The sequence below is a fragment of the Osmerus eperlanus genome, chromosome 5 (assembly GCF_963692335.1).
Source record: "Osmerus eperlanus chromosome 5, fOsmEpe2.1, whole genome shotgun sequence".
NCBI lineage: Eukaryota > Metazoa > Chordata > Actinopteri > Osmeriformes > Osmeridae > Osmerus > Osmerus eperlanus.
In genome coordinates, this window is record NC_085022.1 from 22021972 (window position 1) to 22038116 (window position 16145).

General features: G+C 45.2%; 3 protein-coding genes across 3 annotated transcripts; 2 read left to right on the top strand and 1 right to left on the bottom strand.

The window, feature by feature from the left end:
• The first annotated feature begins 282 nt into the window (after positions 1-282).
• gpia (glucose-6-phosphate isomerase a) lies at positions 283-9735 on the top strand. Its single transcript, XM_062462697.1, has 18 exons — positions 283-544; positions 1769-1859; positions 2650-2718; positions 3194-3313; positions 3716-3799; positions 4050-4196; positions 4449-4520; positions 4673-4717; positions 4817-4870; positions 5403-5463; positions 5993-6036; positions 6515-6667; positions 6872-7001; positions 7279-7355; positions 7591-7719; positions 7868-7943; positions 9132-9198; positions 9276-9735. Exons 1-18 carry the CDS (start codon positions 426-428, stop codon positions 9397-9399), a joined length of 1662 nt encoding a protein of 553 aa, XP_062318681.1. The 5' UTR covers positions 283-425; the 3' UTR covers positions 9400-9735.
• A 537-nt stretch (positions 9736-10272) lies between these two features.
• Positions 10273-13644, top strand: hsd17b2 (hydroxysteroid (17-beta) dehydrogenase 2). The gene is given in 7 exon segments (XM_062460853.1): positions 10273-10702; positions 11140-11273; positions 11696-11768; positions 11965-12150; positions 12501-12638; positions 12827-13053; positions 13055-13644. Coding segments are annotated over 7 exon segments (1098 nt in total). The 5' UTR covers positions 10273-10497; the 3' UTR covers positions 13190-13644.
• A 33-nt stretch (positions 13645-13677) lies between these two features.
• On the bottom strand, positions 13678-15276 carry mphosph6 (M-phase phosphoprotein 6). The gene is made up of 5 exons (XM_062462698.1): positions 15086-15276; positions 14762-14874; positions 14447-14537; positions 14253-14356; positions 13678-14050 (listed from the first exon to the last, which is right to left on the bottom strand). The coding sequence occupies exons 1-5, from the start codon at positions 15131-15133 to the stop codon at positions 13906-13908; spliced, it is 501 nt and encodes a 166-aa protein (XP_062318682.1). The 5' UTR covers positions 15134-15276; the 3' UTR covers positions 13678-13905.
• Positions 15277-16145: the final 869 nt, after the last annotated feature.

Genomic DNA, 16145 nt, shown 5'->3' on the forward strand with positions numbered 1-16145 from the left:
CTTTGTGTGTTTTGATCTTTGTTTCCTATTATCTTCTATGCCGCCAGTCCAGTTGTCTTGAGCAGATCTTTTATGTATTACCTCATTTTACTCATTCTGTAGTTGTGCAAACCTGAATTGAAATCGGATAACATCACTTAACTGGTTGTTGGTTAAGTCACTTGAAAGTAATAAGTGGTTCCGTCATCTTGTTGTGTATTTGTGTTGAGAGATTTCAATTTACTCCATGTTGTGTCATCAAAGAGGGAGGAGACCAGTTGATGTCATAGAGCAGGCGTGGTCTAGATGAATCTACTGTTTGAGGGGAACCATCCACTCACTTCCTACTCGCACCGAACTGTCCTTTTCATTCCGCTACAACAGAACAGGTCTTTCACACGCGCCTGGACACTTCAAGGGGACCACTTATCAATTCAACCATCACCATGGGACTAGCAAATGATCCAAACTACCAGAAACTTGAACAATGGTACAAATCAAAGGCAGGCCATCTCAATATGAGGAGCATGTTTGACGCTGACGAGGCTAGATTCAGCAAATTCAGGTGAGCAAAAATAAGTGCAAAGTAGACATACACTGTTGGATTTTAGCAATGTTTATCTGTGATACCAGAATTACGTACCTTTTTTAGGGTTAATAGTACAGATATGTAGACTGATGGTCTTGCACAATGTTGAAATTGGTTGGTTTGCCTTATAATTTAAAATATGGGTACTTTATTTTTTATGTTTTGTTTAAACGGGCATAATATGTAATTTTCCATTGACTAGATAATGCTAGAGGTTGCTCTATACAGGCAGTATGAGTGTGCAAGGTCATTGTTAGATATTGACTGGTTATCATTGTCATATCAGTCTGCAATGTAAACATTTCCAACACTCACTTTCCATTTCAGAATTAAATCACAATTCGATTGCTCATACATTGAAATACTCGCTGTCTTTCAGTAGAGGCAGGATCGTTGTCAAAGGCATTAGCCATAGCTGCTAGCCCACAAGCTTTGGGCCCAGTCCGTAGGTCCATGTTAGCTAGCCAGTTTGCATGTTAACTTAAATTAGGGATCTGCCTTCACGTTTTCGCTGTTTGCTAATCATTTGTTAATAAAGGATTTTAGTGACGAAGCCTGTTGTGTAGGAACGCACCATGCATGCGAAAGCTTGTGCTGACACTGGCAGCCTTAGTTTGAAACACCACGAACAGTGTGGATAAAGTCGCGTCTTTCGCTTTTCACTCATCCTTCCGACATACGTGCTGCTCTGCACATCGTACGGGCGTGATAGCGCAACACCTTGCTGTCAGGAACCAAGCTAGTACAAGAGGCACGACCCCATTGTTGCATTAAATGTGTCCATGTAACAAAGATTTATATAACTTTTCTGTAGCTGCGATAACACTACTGATCTAAAAAAGGTATGATAAAGCTAATGTAATCGAGGTGGCAACAGCTACGCCCATGAGCACTGACGGCTGGTGCTCGTGAAACATGGTGTACTTTCTCCATCCTGTAGTTTGGATGCAGTGGGTAGGCTAACCGTGCACCATGATTGCGGATTACATGCAACACCTGCACGCAATTTGTGGAATCAACAAGAAACGGTTGAAAAATCACATTGATTACACAGTTGGTCATTCTTAATAATATAAACATTGTGGGAGTTTTACAATGAATGTCATATAACACAATTACCATTATTTGCACTACAGTTTTTATAGTACATTATTATGACAAATTCTGAGTTGTGATTCATGGTTCTTCCTTCTCTGATAGCACAACCCTTGAGACAGACAATGGAGAAATTCTGCTGGATTACTCCAAGAATCTCATCAATGAGGAAGTCATGCAGATGCTTCTGGCAATGGTATAAAGCATATTTTTCATTCCACACCAGTTCGGGTGTACTCTAGACCAGGATCTTTTGTTATCCACACAACACTCACTAACTTGTATCATTCCATACCTGCCCTGAATGGGCTAAAGTTGATAAAAAGACTAACATCTAACGCTTCTGAACCGCCATTTGTAGGTGTGACTACTCAGCATGGGTTGTCTAAGACTTCAGCTGTCAGTCTTAATCAACCTTAAGCTCATCTCTTCATAGGTCTGAGTACCTTGTTAAGTCCTACCTGGATAACTGATTATTAGGCCTATTGTCTACCAGATGTTGATGGGTGGCATCTGTTTACTAAACATATTGTAAACATATGTATTTAACTGCTGAGTAAACTAATGCTAGTTTTATAATTGAACTACTTGGTACCATACATTAAATGTCTCTTGTTAGTATGTTAATATGATGGTTCACTTAAAAAATATAAACAGTCAATCGATTTCACTTAACCTGTTAACGGTAGCTGTTTAAAGAAACAACTGTTCTAACAAAGAAACCTTGACATCTCTGTGTCTTCAAGGTTCAGTGCTGCAACTATATATTTTTTGTCTCGCCGGTCTGGGAGTGTGGTAATTTAAACACACAACAGAGCATTGTGCTTCCTTCTTGAGGAGGAAGAAGAGGCTTGCTAAAGACAGTTCTGTTTTGTCATAATCTGTTGACATTGTCTTGATGAAATTGTCAAAGATCAGCCAGCAATATATATATTTATATATATATATATATTTTTTGTCAACTTATTATTGATTTGTGTTTCCAGGCCAAGTCGAGGGGAGTGGAGGAAGCAAGAGAGAAAATGTTCTCAGGAGAAAAGATCAACTTCACTGAGGTAGCTGACCACAAATACAAATTATATTGATAGAAGTGTGTTTGTGTAACATGTTTTAGAACATCACAATTTGTCAGACAAGCTAATGTTTTGAAAGCTTTAATGGCAAACACTGCCAGGTTACTACTAATAATGAATAGTAATTAGTGTGTGAATTTAACTACACCAGCTCACTATGACAAAACACTTCTGTCTACTGCTTTATTGAGGTCGGTAGTATTGCAAGTCATTCCGGATGGTTGTCCTTCCTCCATTTACACTATTCATTAAGCAATGCCTGCCACTTTGTAACAAAAACCTACTTCCTCAATGACACGGCACATTTATTGACTAGGCTACAACTGCTCATTCACACATTATAGTGGGGCTAAAGGTAATTTGTTCATTTTACAGCATGAATATTGTGTGCAAGCAGACATCCACAATACAATATTCAGCCCATTAGCTGACTGTGTGTGTGTTCGTGTGTGTGTAGGGCCGGGCTGTGCTCCATATTGCGCTGCGTAACCGCTCCAATGCTCCCATCCTCGTAGACGGGAGCGATGTCATGCCAGAGGTCAACAGGGTTCTGGACAAGATGAAGGCCTTCTGTCATGTGAGTTGGACTGCAGCACAGATCCCACAGTTGTATCTATACAGGCATAGAAACATTCTGTCCCCTCATACATATTTCACAAGATGTAAATCATCTGGAAGCGTAAGCTCAGGTGAGGGCTCAGGACAGGAGGCCTGTTATCTCGTTGAGACTTGTGAATTTATGGGGTTATTTATCTTAAACTGTGGAAAAAATGCTATATCTGATTTCCTGATTCCAGTATTTTGTTGTTTAGAATACTCTTAATCCAAAGTGGCGCAAACAGATAATCAAGGACAAGAAGTATAGCTGGGGCAACTGCACGGGTGCACCATATAAATAACTCGCTTTCAACTTTCCTTTGAGGCTGAAAAGGGGAAGAGAACTACGGGTCCAAACTAAAACGTGTTTTTCGTGTTGCAGAAAGTCCGCAGTGGAGAGTGGAAGGGTTTCAGCGGGAAGGGCATCACTGATGTCGTCAACATTGGGATCGGTGGCTCTGACCTGGTGAGTTTCTGCTGTTTCTAATGTGGCACTGGCAGTGTGTCGATAGTAATTGTATGGGATACTATTCTGTGTGCTGGATGACTCACGTGCCTATATGAGTAAGGTGAGTCGTGCGTAACCTATAGCTGTACTATTCCTTTTGAGCTTGCTAATGCTAACACTATGCTGTTGTATATAACAACAGCACGCTAATGCTATCAGCATGGTTGACTGATGCATCAAAGCTATGTGAACGTGTGCTCCGCCCCAGGGACCCCTGATGGTGACGGAGGCCCTGAAGCCATACTCCGAAGGCGGGCCCAATGTTTGGTTCGTCTCCAACATCGACGGCACGCACATGGCCAAGACCCTGGCCAAGCTCAACGCAGAGACCACTCTCTTCATCATCGCCTCGAAGGTGTGTGAGATACAGTCTTTATATAGACATGACACATGTACTTGTTGCCATGGATACACTGATCTAAACTGGGCTTAATCTCTGGCCAAAGAGATTTTACTCTAAATATAGAATGTTGCAGTTGAAGCTTGTCTATGAATTTCCAACCAGCGGTGGTGCAGCCTACCAGTGAATGTAGAATTAGTTTGAGTGTTTCGGGGTCAGGTGCCGTGGTCCTGCTGGTCTGGACTCATACTTTTGCCATTTTCTCAGACATTTACCACCCAGGAGACCATCACCAACGCTGAATCTGCCAGGGAGTGGCTCCTCAAGACAGCCAATGTCGTGAGTAGACTGGTCTCCTGACATCCAATCGGTTGGACGTTTTGCTCACAGCCAATCCCATGATTCGATAGGTTCAGATCATTGGCTGAGTTTGTGTTTCTGCAGACAGTCTGAATGTCACACATAAATTATGTGGTATGATTTATTCACAGCAATCTGCCGTGGCCAAGCACTTTGTGGCACTTTCCACAAATGCAGTAAGTAGCCATTTTAAATTGGTGATCTCCCTAATATTGAAGCCAGGTAATCAACACAAGAGTATTACTAATATTAACTTGTCCTTGCTTTCTTTCCAGCCCAAAGTGAAGGACTTTGGCATTGATACAAACAACATGTTTGAATTCTGGGATGTGAGTATTCACTGGGCTTTCTGAGGGAGATTCTGACTGACTAGGAATGACAGTAACTTCTTTAAACTGTCAAATGTTGTGAAGCTTCGTGCTGGAGTTTTTAAATGATGTGTTCTAACTTGAAACTGTATGAAAACCATTCCACTGCATGCTGCGCGATCCCTTGCTCATATATTAAAATATCTGCAATAGAAATACATTTGGAATATATTTATGAAGTGGCTTGCCTTGTTCCCTCTGTGGCATTTCCAGCATTTGAAAAGCAAGTTGGAATGCAGCTGTTTAGTGGAACAATGCTGCTTGTTTCCAAACTTCTCCATTCAAGCCCTCTGAATCAATCATGCCACACAATGAAGGGTTTTGACACCCAGCCACCAGTGTTGTAAATGAGACTTCCTGGTTTGAGACTTGCATTATATCCTTTTAACTGAAATGGGCCCCTTCGTTTTTTGTTGAACCTGACGATGATGCAACGATGTGACCTGTCCTGTGTGTCGTTATTGACTTTGATGTTATGTTTGCTTATTCTCAGTGGGTTGGAGGACGCTATTCACTGTGGTCAGCCATTGGTCTGTCCATTGCACTGCACATAGGTATGTCTGTGCCCTGCTGGTATGTTTGGTTGTGACCTTTGCTTGTGGTGCACTTTGGTAATTGACACAGGGTCAAGCTTGTAGTGAAAACTACAAGTGCTGTAAGATGTAAGGTAAATGCATGACACCTGTGAGGCGGATGGATAAGCACACTGTCTGTTTTAACCCTCGTGCTGCCTTCGGGTCACATGACCCAAAGGTTCATAACGAACCATCGTTGTGTTTACCCAATTTTACCCAATACAAAAACAAATTAAAATAATTTTCTTTTAACCTTTGCAATGTGGGGGGTCTGAGACAGCCCGACGGTTAAAAGAAAATGCTTCACTTTGTCTTTGTATGCGGTAAATCTGTCGCAATACGACGGTGGGTCACAATGACTGATGGGTCAGAATGACCCGAAGATAACACAAGGGTTAAGGAATGGAGAAACTACATTTACTCTTCTGGTGGTGCATGTAGACATGACTTTTGATTCTGTTGTTTCAATGCGCTCAGTTATTCCTGACTCTGCTTCCTCGTCCTGCAGGCTTTGACAACTTTGAGCAGCTTCTCTCTGGAGCTCACTGGATGGTGAGCACCTTTATCTATGAAACCTCCAACAGCCATGGGACAGGGGGCACGACATCACTTCCTGTAACACCCACAAAGCAGACACAGAGCACTTCAATAGTGATCTAGATGGCAGGTTCTTCTAGAACACTTATGGAAGCTTGATAGTGCCATTTGCTGCCCCAAAGATGATCCTTTCAAAATGTCTTCACACACAAGTTTCACTGTTTTTTTGGGGGAAACCTTTTTTGGAAAATATTTTTCAACCTTTCAAAATGTTTTCACACATTGACCCTTGTTTCACTTTTCTTTTTTTCTTTTTTTACTTAACCTTTCAAAACTTGTTTTTTTTGGGGGGTAAACTTTTTTTGCCCCATAGACTTACTCACCTGTAATAACGTAATGTATAGGCTATGTACTGGAGGGATTTGAACCTGGGACCTCATGTGCTACCACTGAGCTAAACTCATTCCCCCTCTCATCTGTGTTTGTTCGCCAGGACAATCACTTCCACAGCGCCCCCCTGGAGCAGAACGTCCCAGTGCTGCTGGCCATGCTGGGCGTCTGGTACATCAACTTCTTCCAGGCCGAGACCCATGCCATGCTGCCCTACGACCAGTACATGCACCGCTTTGCTGCCTACTTCCAACAGGTCAGTTAACCAATCACACACAGGCAGGTGCCAGAAAATACCATCTGCTGGGATTGTAGGGGGAGAGGGGCACGCATCTGTTTAGGCTGGAGGTTTTAAATACAGTTTTTAGTCAATCTTGTTTCTTCGTTATTGGTTCATTTGTAATGATTTAATCAGTAGTTTGTACACTTTAATCATGCCGTGACTGTCACGTGTTGCCAGGGCGATATGGAGTCAAACGGGAAGTACATCACTAAAGACGGCGCCCGTGTTAACTACCATACTGGACCAATTGTGTGGGGCGAGCCAGGAACCAATGGGCAGCATGCCTTTTACCAGCTGATCCACCAAGGTATCATATCTTCATAACACACGTGGAAACGGAAGTGGTTAGTACAGTATGTGTGCTGTCATAATGTGTAGAAATACACATTATGATGCAGGAAGGTAGAAGAGGGGGGGGGCTCAGGTAGAAAATTGCCAATTGCCAATTCTCCGCAGAGATGACTACCAAACCACCCATGTTTTTTTGCAGTATTTCTACCTGGATATTAAATCTGCAGGACTATAAGATGATAGGGAAGCATTTTGTGTTATGATTTAACGGACAGTATTTTGATTCCCAAAAGGCACCCGTATGATTCCTGCTGACTTCCTCATTCCTGCCCAGTCGCAGCACCCCATCAGAAACAACCTGCATCACAAGGTAGGACAACAACGTCTGACCTTAAACTAGCCTGGCTTGCTCATTCTTACTTCATCAAAACAACCGTTTAACAGTTCCTGCTAAATCAACACAAACTTGATATCTGATTTGGGTTCTTCCTACAGATTAAATGCAGCTTAACTTTAGCTTTATTACATCTGTCAGACCAATCTTAAAGGATTATCTGTAATATGATTCACCTTGTGATGTGTGCGTTCCTGTTTCACCCCTCTAGATCCTAATGGCTAACTTCCTGGCTCAGACGGAGGCCCTGATGAAAGGGAAGACATCTGGTGAGGCCAAGAAGGAACTGGAGGCCACCGGCCTGGCAGGACCTGCCCTGGAGAAGCTGCTGCCTCATAAAGTAAGTGGATCCACTGTCTAGCCACTGTCTAAGTGATAAATAGCATTAGTTAAAAAAAAAAAAGTTTTACGTTTACAGTTTATCGAATACAGAATTGTCCTTAAAATGGAAATGCACTAATTCCCTTTGTCTTTTACAACAACAAAAGGTATTCCAAGGGAACAAGCCCAGTAACTCTATTGTCTTCAAGAAGCTGTCTCCCTTCATGCTGGGAGCCCTGGTTGGTAAGTATGCAGCACTGGCCATGGGGCCACAAGGCCCTAGCCTGCTCAGCAAGAGAGGGGTGGAAGAGAGGGGGCTCAGGTGGAAGAGAGGGGGCTCAGGTGGAAGAGAGGGGGCTCAGGTGGAAGAGGGGGGGCTCAGGTGGAAGAGGGGGGGGGCTCAGGTGGAAGAGGGGGGGGCTCAGGTGGAAGAGGGGGGGGCTCAGGTGGAAGAGGGGGGGGCTCAGGTGGAAGAGGGGGGGCTCAGGTGGAAGAGGGGGGGCTCAGGTGGAAGAGGGGGGGGCTCAGGTGGAAGAGGGGGGGCTCAGGTGGAAGAGGGGGGGGCTCAGGTGGAAGAGGGGGGGGCTCAGGTGGAAGAGGGGGGGGCTCAGGTGGAAGAGGGGGGGGCTCAGGTGGAAGAGAGGGGGGGGCTCAGGTGGAAGAGGGGGGGGCTCAGGTGGAAGAGAGGGGGGGCTCAGGTGGAAGAGAGGGGGGGCTCAGGTGGAATAGAGGGGGCTCAGGTGGAAGAGGGGGGGGCTCAGGTGGAAGAGGGGGGGGCTCAGGTGGAAGAGGGGGGGGCTCAGGTGGAAGAGAGGGGGCTCAGGTAGAAGAGGGGGGGGCTCAGGTAGAAGAGGGGGGGGCTCAGGTAGAAGAGGGGGGGGCTCAGGTAGAAGAGGGGGGGGCTCAGGTAGAAGAGGGGGGGGCTCAGGTAGAAGGGGGGGGGGGGCTCAGGTAGAAGGGGGGGGGGGGCTCAGGTAGAAGGGGGGGGGGGGGGCTCAGGTAGAGAAGGGGGGGGGCTCAGGTAGAGAGGGGGGGCTCAGGTGGAAGAGAGGGGGCTCAGGTGGAAGAGAGGGGGCTCAGGTGGAAGAGGGGGGGGGCTCAGGTGGAAGAGAGGGGGCTCAGGTGGAAGAGGGGGGGCTCAGGTGGAAGAGGGGGGGCTCAGGTGGAAGAGGGGGGGCTCAGGTGGAAGAGGGGGGGCTCAGGTCATGACTTGCTACAGGCTGAATGTAATCACTTTAATCATACTGTATATGTTTCATGTACAGTCTTACTACTACTTTCTACTGTGAGTCTGTTGGAGCAGACGTAACAAGCAGTACTTGATCAGCGTCTTCTGAAAATACACAGATGATCCAGACTTATAGTTTTGAAAGTGTGTACCTACAGGGGATCTTGGGATCTGTTATCTAACCCTTCCTCTGTGTGTCTCAGCCATGTACGAACACAAGATCTTTGTTCAGGGAGTAGTGTGGGACATCAACAGCTATGACCAATGGGGGTAAGTGATTCTCATTTACCCAGTTGGCAGAATGACAAACAGGGTTTGTGTCCTGACTGTAATTTGATATCCTGCAGTGTTGAGCTGGGGAAGCAACTGGCCAAGCAGATAGAGCCTGAGCTTCAGGACCACTCTGAGGTCCACTCCCACGACTCCTCCACCAACGGGCTCATCAACTTCCTCAAGAAGAACTCTGCCTGAACCTCCCACTTCCTCGTCCATGACCTTTGAACCCTATGAGAATACATTGGCTGAACTACACCATCATGTCCTCCCCACATAGCCCCATCACCCTACCAGAACCAGCACTTTATGTTTTGTGATCACCAATCTGTTTATTTGAGTGTTTCTTGTGCATGGTGAGATGGTATTATGTAGATGTGTAACCTGATAATGGATTATCCAACTGATCATTTCAGGAAGAAGCTAAACTAACCTTCAATGTGCAGATACTACTATAGGTGTCTTTGCGCCCCAACCTTCACTTTAAACATAGTCGGCACTGACTTACCAATAAATGTCATAATTGTCACTTTATACCATGGGTTGTGTGTGTTCTTCAAGATAAGGTTTGTAAGATATGATTTGACACGGTCACAAGTGAAAATAGAGACACAGGTTTTTTTTACCAAGACATGAAACCTGGAATTATTTTATCCAAATGGGCAAACTGTCAAAACAAACGTAAACCGAGAGGACATGACAGATACAAGCACTGTTGAATGGCATCATCATGGCACCCTGTGGTTGTACCCAAGTCATGGCCAGACGCGTCTCCAGGTCACGCTGTGAGCCTGCCAGCAGGGAGGCGTATGAGATGCAGAGACATGCAGTTGCCCCTGCTGATACGATAAAAACCATTGGGATTTTTTCCTGAAGGTTGCCAAAGGATACATAATAGGACCAGATAGTTTTACTGTAGTGGGCGCTTCGTACAGTGTCTGGGACAGAATGTAACAGGTTCCAGGCAAGACCAGACGCACCCGTTTTCACATGAACTCAACGCGTCTGTTGATTGGTGGCTTCCATGTGGGCGAGGTCGTATCTTGAAAGGGTCACCTGAAGAACTCTGCTTTTCAGTGTAGAGGATGCATGCAGTGTACACATAGCAGGGATCCGACCTAACGTGCAACAACAGACATTCAGAGAGAGTTCAGCATGCCAAACAGTGAACCCAGATAACGCGCTGATGGAAACTGCAGACCGGTTGAATCGCAGGGAAGAATGGACAGAGCTGACGACGACTCCTGGTGTGTGTCCGGTCTCTAAGCCTCGTTCTCAGCTGTGAACATTGGGACCATGGTGTGTAAGGTGAGAGGCCTTCCTAGGGGAAGTTACTGGGGCCTTGGACTTGTTTGGGTCCTTGCAGGGCCTGTGTGCTTTTTGACCCTTCCGGGCTACTGTGGTCTCCTGCTGCTGGTCTGTGTCCTCTGCTGGAGTTACGTTGTCCTCGGCAGGCAGGGGGAGATGCTGGCGATGTGTGGGAGATCAGTGCTGATTACAGGTGGGTGGACACATTATGCCACAGGGTTGCAACACACACAGCAACACACACAGCAACACACATTTTCTAGTAGGTTTAGAAATAATGCATTTTGTCACTGGAGAGCATTTCATCATGGAGATGTTACTTTTCCCTTGCCACCACACTGAACAAACAGTCTATCAGTATTGCCTAATATCAGTCCATCAGGTAGTAACAATAGTTGGATTGTCCACGACTGATTGTCCATGACTGTTAAAGTCTAACAAACGTCTACATGTCTTGGAAAATGTAAACACGTTTCAAGTCACCCATTTAGCATGGTAATTACGAATGCATTTACCCAATCAGAGATACACAAACACTGTTCAACATGTGCACTGTCATTTTGTCTCCTTAAAGCAGTAACAAGTTGCACAGTAAACAGTCACGTGTTCTAACCATTGTTTTCATATCAGGGAGTGACACAGGTTTTGGTCACGCTCTGGCTAAGAAGCTGTATGACGAGGGAGTGACTGTCTTTGCTGGAGTCCTGGATGAGCAGAGTCCCGGAGCTATGGAGCTACGGAGGCATGGTGGCGGGGGTGGGGGGGCTGAGGGGGCTGGGAGGGGTGAGGGGGCTGGGGGGGGTGAGGGGGCTGGGAGGGGTGAGGGGGCTGGGAGGGGTGAGGGGGCTGGGAGGGGTGAGGGGGCTGGGGGGGGTGAGGGGGCTGGGAGGGGTGAGGGGGCTGAGGGGGCTGGGAGGGGTGAGGGGGCTGGGGGGGGTGAGGGGGCTGGGAGGGGTGAGGGGGCTGGGAGGGGTGAGGGGGCTGGGGGGGGTGAGGGGGCTGGGAGGGGTGAGGGGGCTGGGAGGGGTGAGGGGGCTGGGGGAGGTGAGGGGGCTGGGAGGGGTGAGGGGGCTGAGGGGGCTGGGAGGGGTGAGGGGGCTGGGGGGGGTGAGGGGGCTGGGGGGGGGTGAGGGGGCTGGGGGGGGTGAGGGGGCTGGGGGGGGTGAGGGGGCTGGGGGGGGTGAGGGGGCTTGACGTGACGGACCACGAGCAGATCCAACAAGCTCACCGATACATCTGTTCCCACGTTGGAGAAACTGGTGAAGTGCTGTCAGGTTACCTGAAAGAATTACAGAGCTCAGACATGATCGTATAATTCCAAATGTTATCTTCATGTTATGCCAGTTCCTGTGTAGGGTTGGCTTACTCTGGGGAGACTATTAAAGCTGATGATGTAACCCTGCTCTTGGTCTCTTACACACTGGGAGAGTCTCACGTATATCTTCTAACTGACAGGGCTCTGGGGCGTGGTGAACAACGCAGGGATCCTGGGATATGTAGCAGACGGGGAGATCTTGCCTCTCAGAGTGTACAGACAGTGCCTGGCTGTCAACTTCCTGGGAGCAGTGGATGTGTGTCAGGTGTTGTTCCCCCTGCTGAGGAGACCCAGAGGACGGGTGGTTAATGTCTGCAGCATGGCAGGTAAAACTAACTTAGTGGCTCACAAAAAAGACTGCTTGAACTTGTACTGTATGCACTATTTGTGTTACTTTGGATAAAAGCGTCTAAAATGTAATGTAACTTCACTACACTTGTGTTTATAAGTGGGGTTTTGCATCTACATGGCATAATACTGAGTGTCATGGGTGCGGACTGGGATTATGAATCAACTGGATTTGTTCTGGACTGGTACTTATTCTAGAACATTTGGGGATTTTCATCTTTCTGAACACACCCTTATTTGCAATTGAGATGCCCATCCTCAGATAAGTGTTTGATGACCGCAGGTATCATTTAATTAGTTGATGTCTATTTTGTTTCTGTTGTCTCAGGAGACGTGCCGATCCCGTGGTTTGCTGCGTACGCTGCATCCAAGGCAGCACTCATCCGCTTCAGTGGAGTGATGAGACTGGAACTGGCCAGATGGGGGATTCAAGTAGCCATAGTCCAACCAGCAGGATTCAGAACATGTATGTTATTAGAAGACGCTTTTATTAAAATGATGGGGGAATTTGAACCTCTCCAGATAAATGATCTAGCACTGAGCTGTCCCACTGTTACTTGAATGAAGTGTAGACCTAGTGTATAGCATACATCTCGTGACAACAGAAAACTGTTTATATTCTATCATCCAATGAACAACACATTTGATTAACAGGTATATTTGGGAGCAGTGAAGAGTGGAATCGAGGCCAAGAGGAGATCCTCACAAATCTCTCAAACGATGCCAGGGAGGATTACGGAGAAGATTACATCTTGTCTATACAGAACTGCTTCGCCAGCATGGTCAAGCGGTCAGAAGAGGACCTGGGTCCTGTGCTGGACATCCTGTCCCATGCCCTGATGTCGCAGGCCCCCAGACCCCTCTACTCCCCTGGGGCAGTGTGGCTGGCTCATTCCCTTCCTGCACCGCCACTGTCCCACCAAGCTCTACGATGCCATCATCACAAGTGTGTTTCAGTTCGATGGCTGTTACACTCCACATGGGTTACAAGAGAACGTGAGCTCAATGATTTTGTGACCTATGCTGAGATCCACTTCCTGTCAGACAAGTTAGGCGACAGTATGCAGGTAATTCTCTGTATCCAGCAAGGTAATGCTTTCAAGATTATAATCTCTCCTCCTTCCTCATAGCTGTGCATTAGACTTGGCCTATCTGGTCGATCTAAATTAGCTCAAGAAAAAAATTCATGCATTATATGTACCTTTTTAGATTTGTCTACAGATATCTTCCTTCAGCATGACAACTAAATCTGAATGTGTAAATTCGGTTGTAAAATGTAAACATGTTTGCAGTGCCTAAATGTCTTCCTCCGTTGAGATATTTGATTTCTCCGATAGACAACCTCTTTGTCAACGTGGTCCATCTTGACTTACTCTGAGGGTACTGTCATTTCCATCCTAGGTCAGTTGTCCACTCATTCCAGAACAGTTCTCAGATTATTCAAATGTACCTGAAGTGCCTGGTAAATTCCTCTCATGTGGAAGCATAGACTAGCCAAACCTACAAACTGGGCAGTGTCTTTATTGGGAATCACACTTGTGTTCATGTTACAAGGTTGCTATACTGCTCAAATAAATACAATGCACGTTGCATATTCTGGCATCTTGAAGAAGTTTTATATAAAAAATGATGTATAACATCCATAAAAATATCAAATTTTCCTATTATATCTGTCACAACTACGAAAGCTGTGGTTGACTGTGAAAATCCGGTTGTAACCGAACAAAGTATTTTCAGTCCTGAGGTTTCAAAAAGGCCCTTTTTGTTTTAGTCTGCTCAACATTGTGGTTAGCATCCTCCTCGTCCTGCTTCTCCATTGCGGGCCTCTCCCGCTTTTTAACAAACTTTTTCTTCATGCTTGCAACCAAGCTTTCATATCTGTAAGGTGTGAGAAAATGAAGCAGATTGAAGTATCATTGTACTATGGTTTTGATCTCAACACTTTATAAACAGCTATGACTAGTACACAGACTTCTTTAGGGAGAGTTATAAAGGGGAGGTGAATGATACAGCAGAGCTGCTTGTGTAATAACATTATGCTTTGATTTATTCTAGTTAGTCATTTGAGAAGTGTTGATACCTTCTTGCCATTTCCTCATCTGTGACATCAGTCTCCATTCGACTAATTTCCTCTTCCTCCTCCACCTCTTCCTCATTCAGAGTGTTCATCAACACCATTAGTTTCTGTCAGGAAAAAAACATTCTGTATTGAATACACTATTTTTGCATCATACCAGCTAGTTAAAAGAATGTGAATATCATTTAAAACAGTACCTCAACTTCTGGATTGAATCCTTTGAATGACATTCGTCCATACTTCAAATCTTCACAAGGAACAAAACTGTTCTCCTCAATGATGACGTTCCTATTCAGCAAAAGAACGACAGTCAACCAATACCTGTGTTATCGACTATCGAAAGCTGTGACCAGAGGTCGCTGTTCTAAAGTCTTCCCAGGATTATGGCTCGAACATTTGCTGAACAGTATAGCAAGCCATTACAACAGCAACCCCTGGTCACAGTTTTCGGTACAATACTGGCATTTAAAGTCCCACATTACCACGAGGATGGACATGTAAAAGGTGCATACTCTTTAGCTTTGAGTTCCGGGAGGTCGAGATACCAGTGCTCGTCACTGATGATCCTCCTCTCCTCCTCCTCCAGTTGCTTCTTGGTATCGGCATCCAGACCTCTTTGCATGAACTAACGCAGTTACAATTGATAAAACAAAGTTCAACATATCAAAAGCTAGTACGCAAATTCAACCTATTGCAATTAATTGTGTTTAAGAGTTAGCTATACAGTATTGTTATAGCCAACTAGCTAGCTAGCTAGTTCAGACTGACATTGCAATGCCCATTATTTTGCTAACGTTAGCTTAGCTCATCCCGTTGGCCAACTTGTCATTGCTTACCTTCATGCGTAAGAGGTTTTTGGACAGTTTCGATGCGTCACTCGTCATTGCTATTTGGGCTTAGCTAACTATAGGTTAGCGAAGTCTTGAAGTTTTATTATTGTTGTAAAACTGCAAAAAAAACGAGCGACAAGTGGATAATGTACTCATGGGTGTTTGTTGCCACGAGCTCACTTTCAATGCCGTCACGTGGTTCCGGAGAATTCAGTTCCCCTTCCTTGTGCGTGCGCGAAATTATCAAGTTTTTTCTTGTTACTTGGTTGAGCTGAATGTGATTGATATAATCGCGTGTTATTTTATAGTGTACTCTATCTACTTTCTATGAGCATAAGGTACATTTCTTGATGTTGGTCTGTTAATTTACACTAAAATACAGGCTTTAAAGTATAGTATAGTAAGTTGTATTGCTCAATCGTTAGTCAGTCCCTGTTTTCAGAGTCTGTAAAGTGCTAATCCGTGTAGCCTACAGTAGTAGCGCTATTGTAATTTACAGTAGGCCTACTAAGATATCCCAATTTGGACTGAAAATGCCTAGTTCTTCGTGAGCATTGTTTGGGTTGTTTCCTTGTCTTCCTTGAGGGTTTAGGTTGGTTGAGGGGCAGTTCTATGGGCATATGTGAAGCCCTCTGTGACATGCTTGCGTGTAAAAAGGGCTATACAAATAAATTTGATTTGATTGTCTTGTTCGGGCGGTTATTTATATTTTTGTTTATTGTTATTCATTTTATTATTGTATGTGTGTCTTTTAACACACAGCCTTGCGTTTTGTTGCAGGCACAAATAAACTATTTTTTAGGATAGACTACTCACTTTCATTCATTATTTTACAGTGATCATAACGTGTAATAAGTTTAATCTATTACACCAGTCTCTTAAACTGAGAACACAGGGGGGCCAGAATGTCCTGGAGGCCTGAGGAAAGTGGTTCCCCCTTACAGTCTGGCCATTTATGCTGGTGATGTATGTTACTGTGATCGTTATACAACAAGTTTCATCGATACATCAGTCTTTTACCGTCTTGATCAAATGCAGGCTCGACCAATCTATCTGACAAATCATC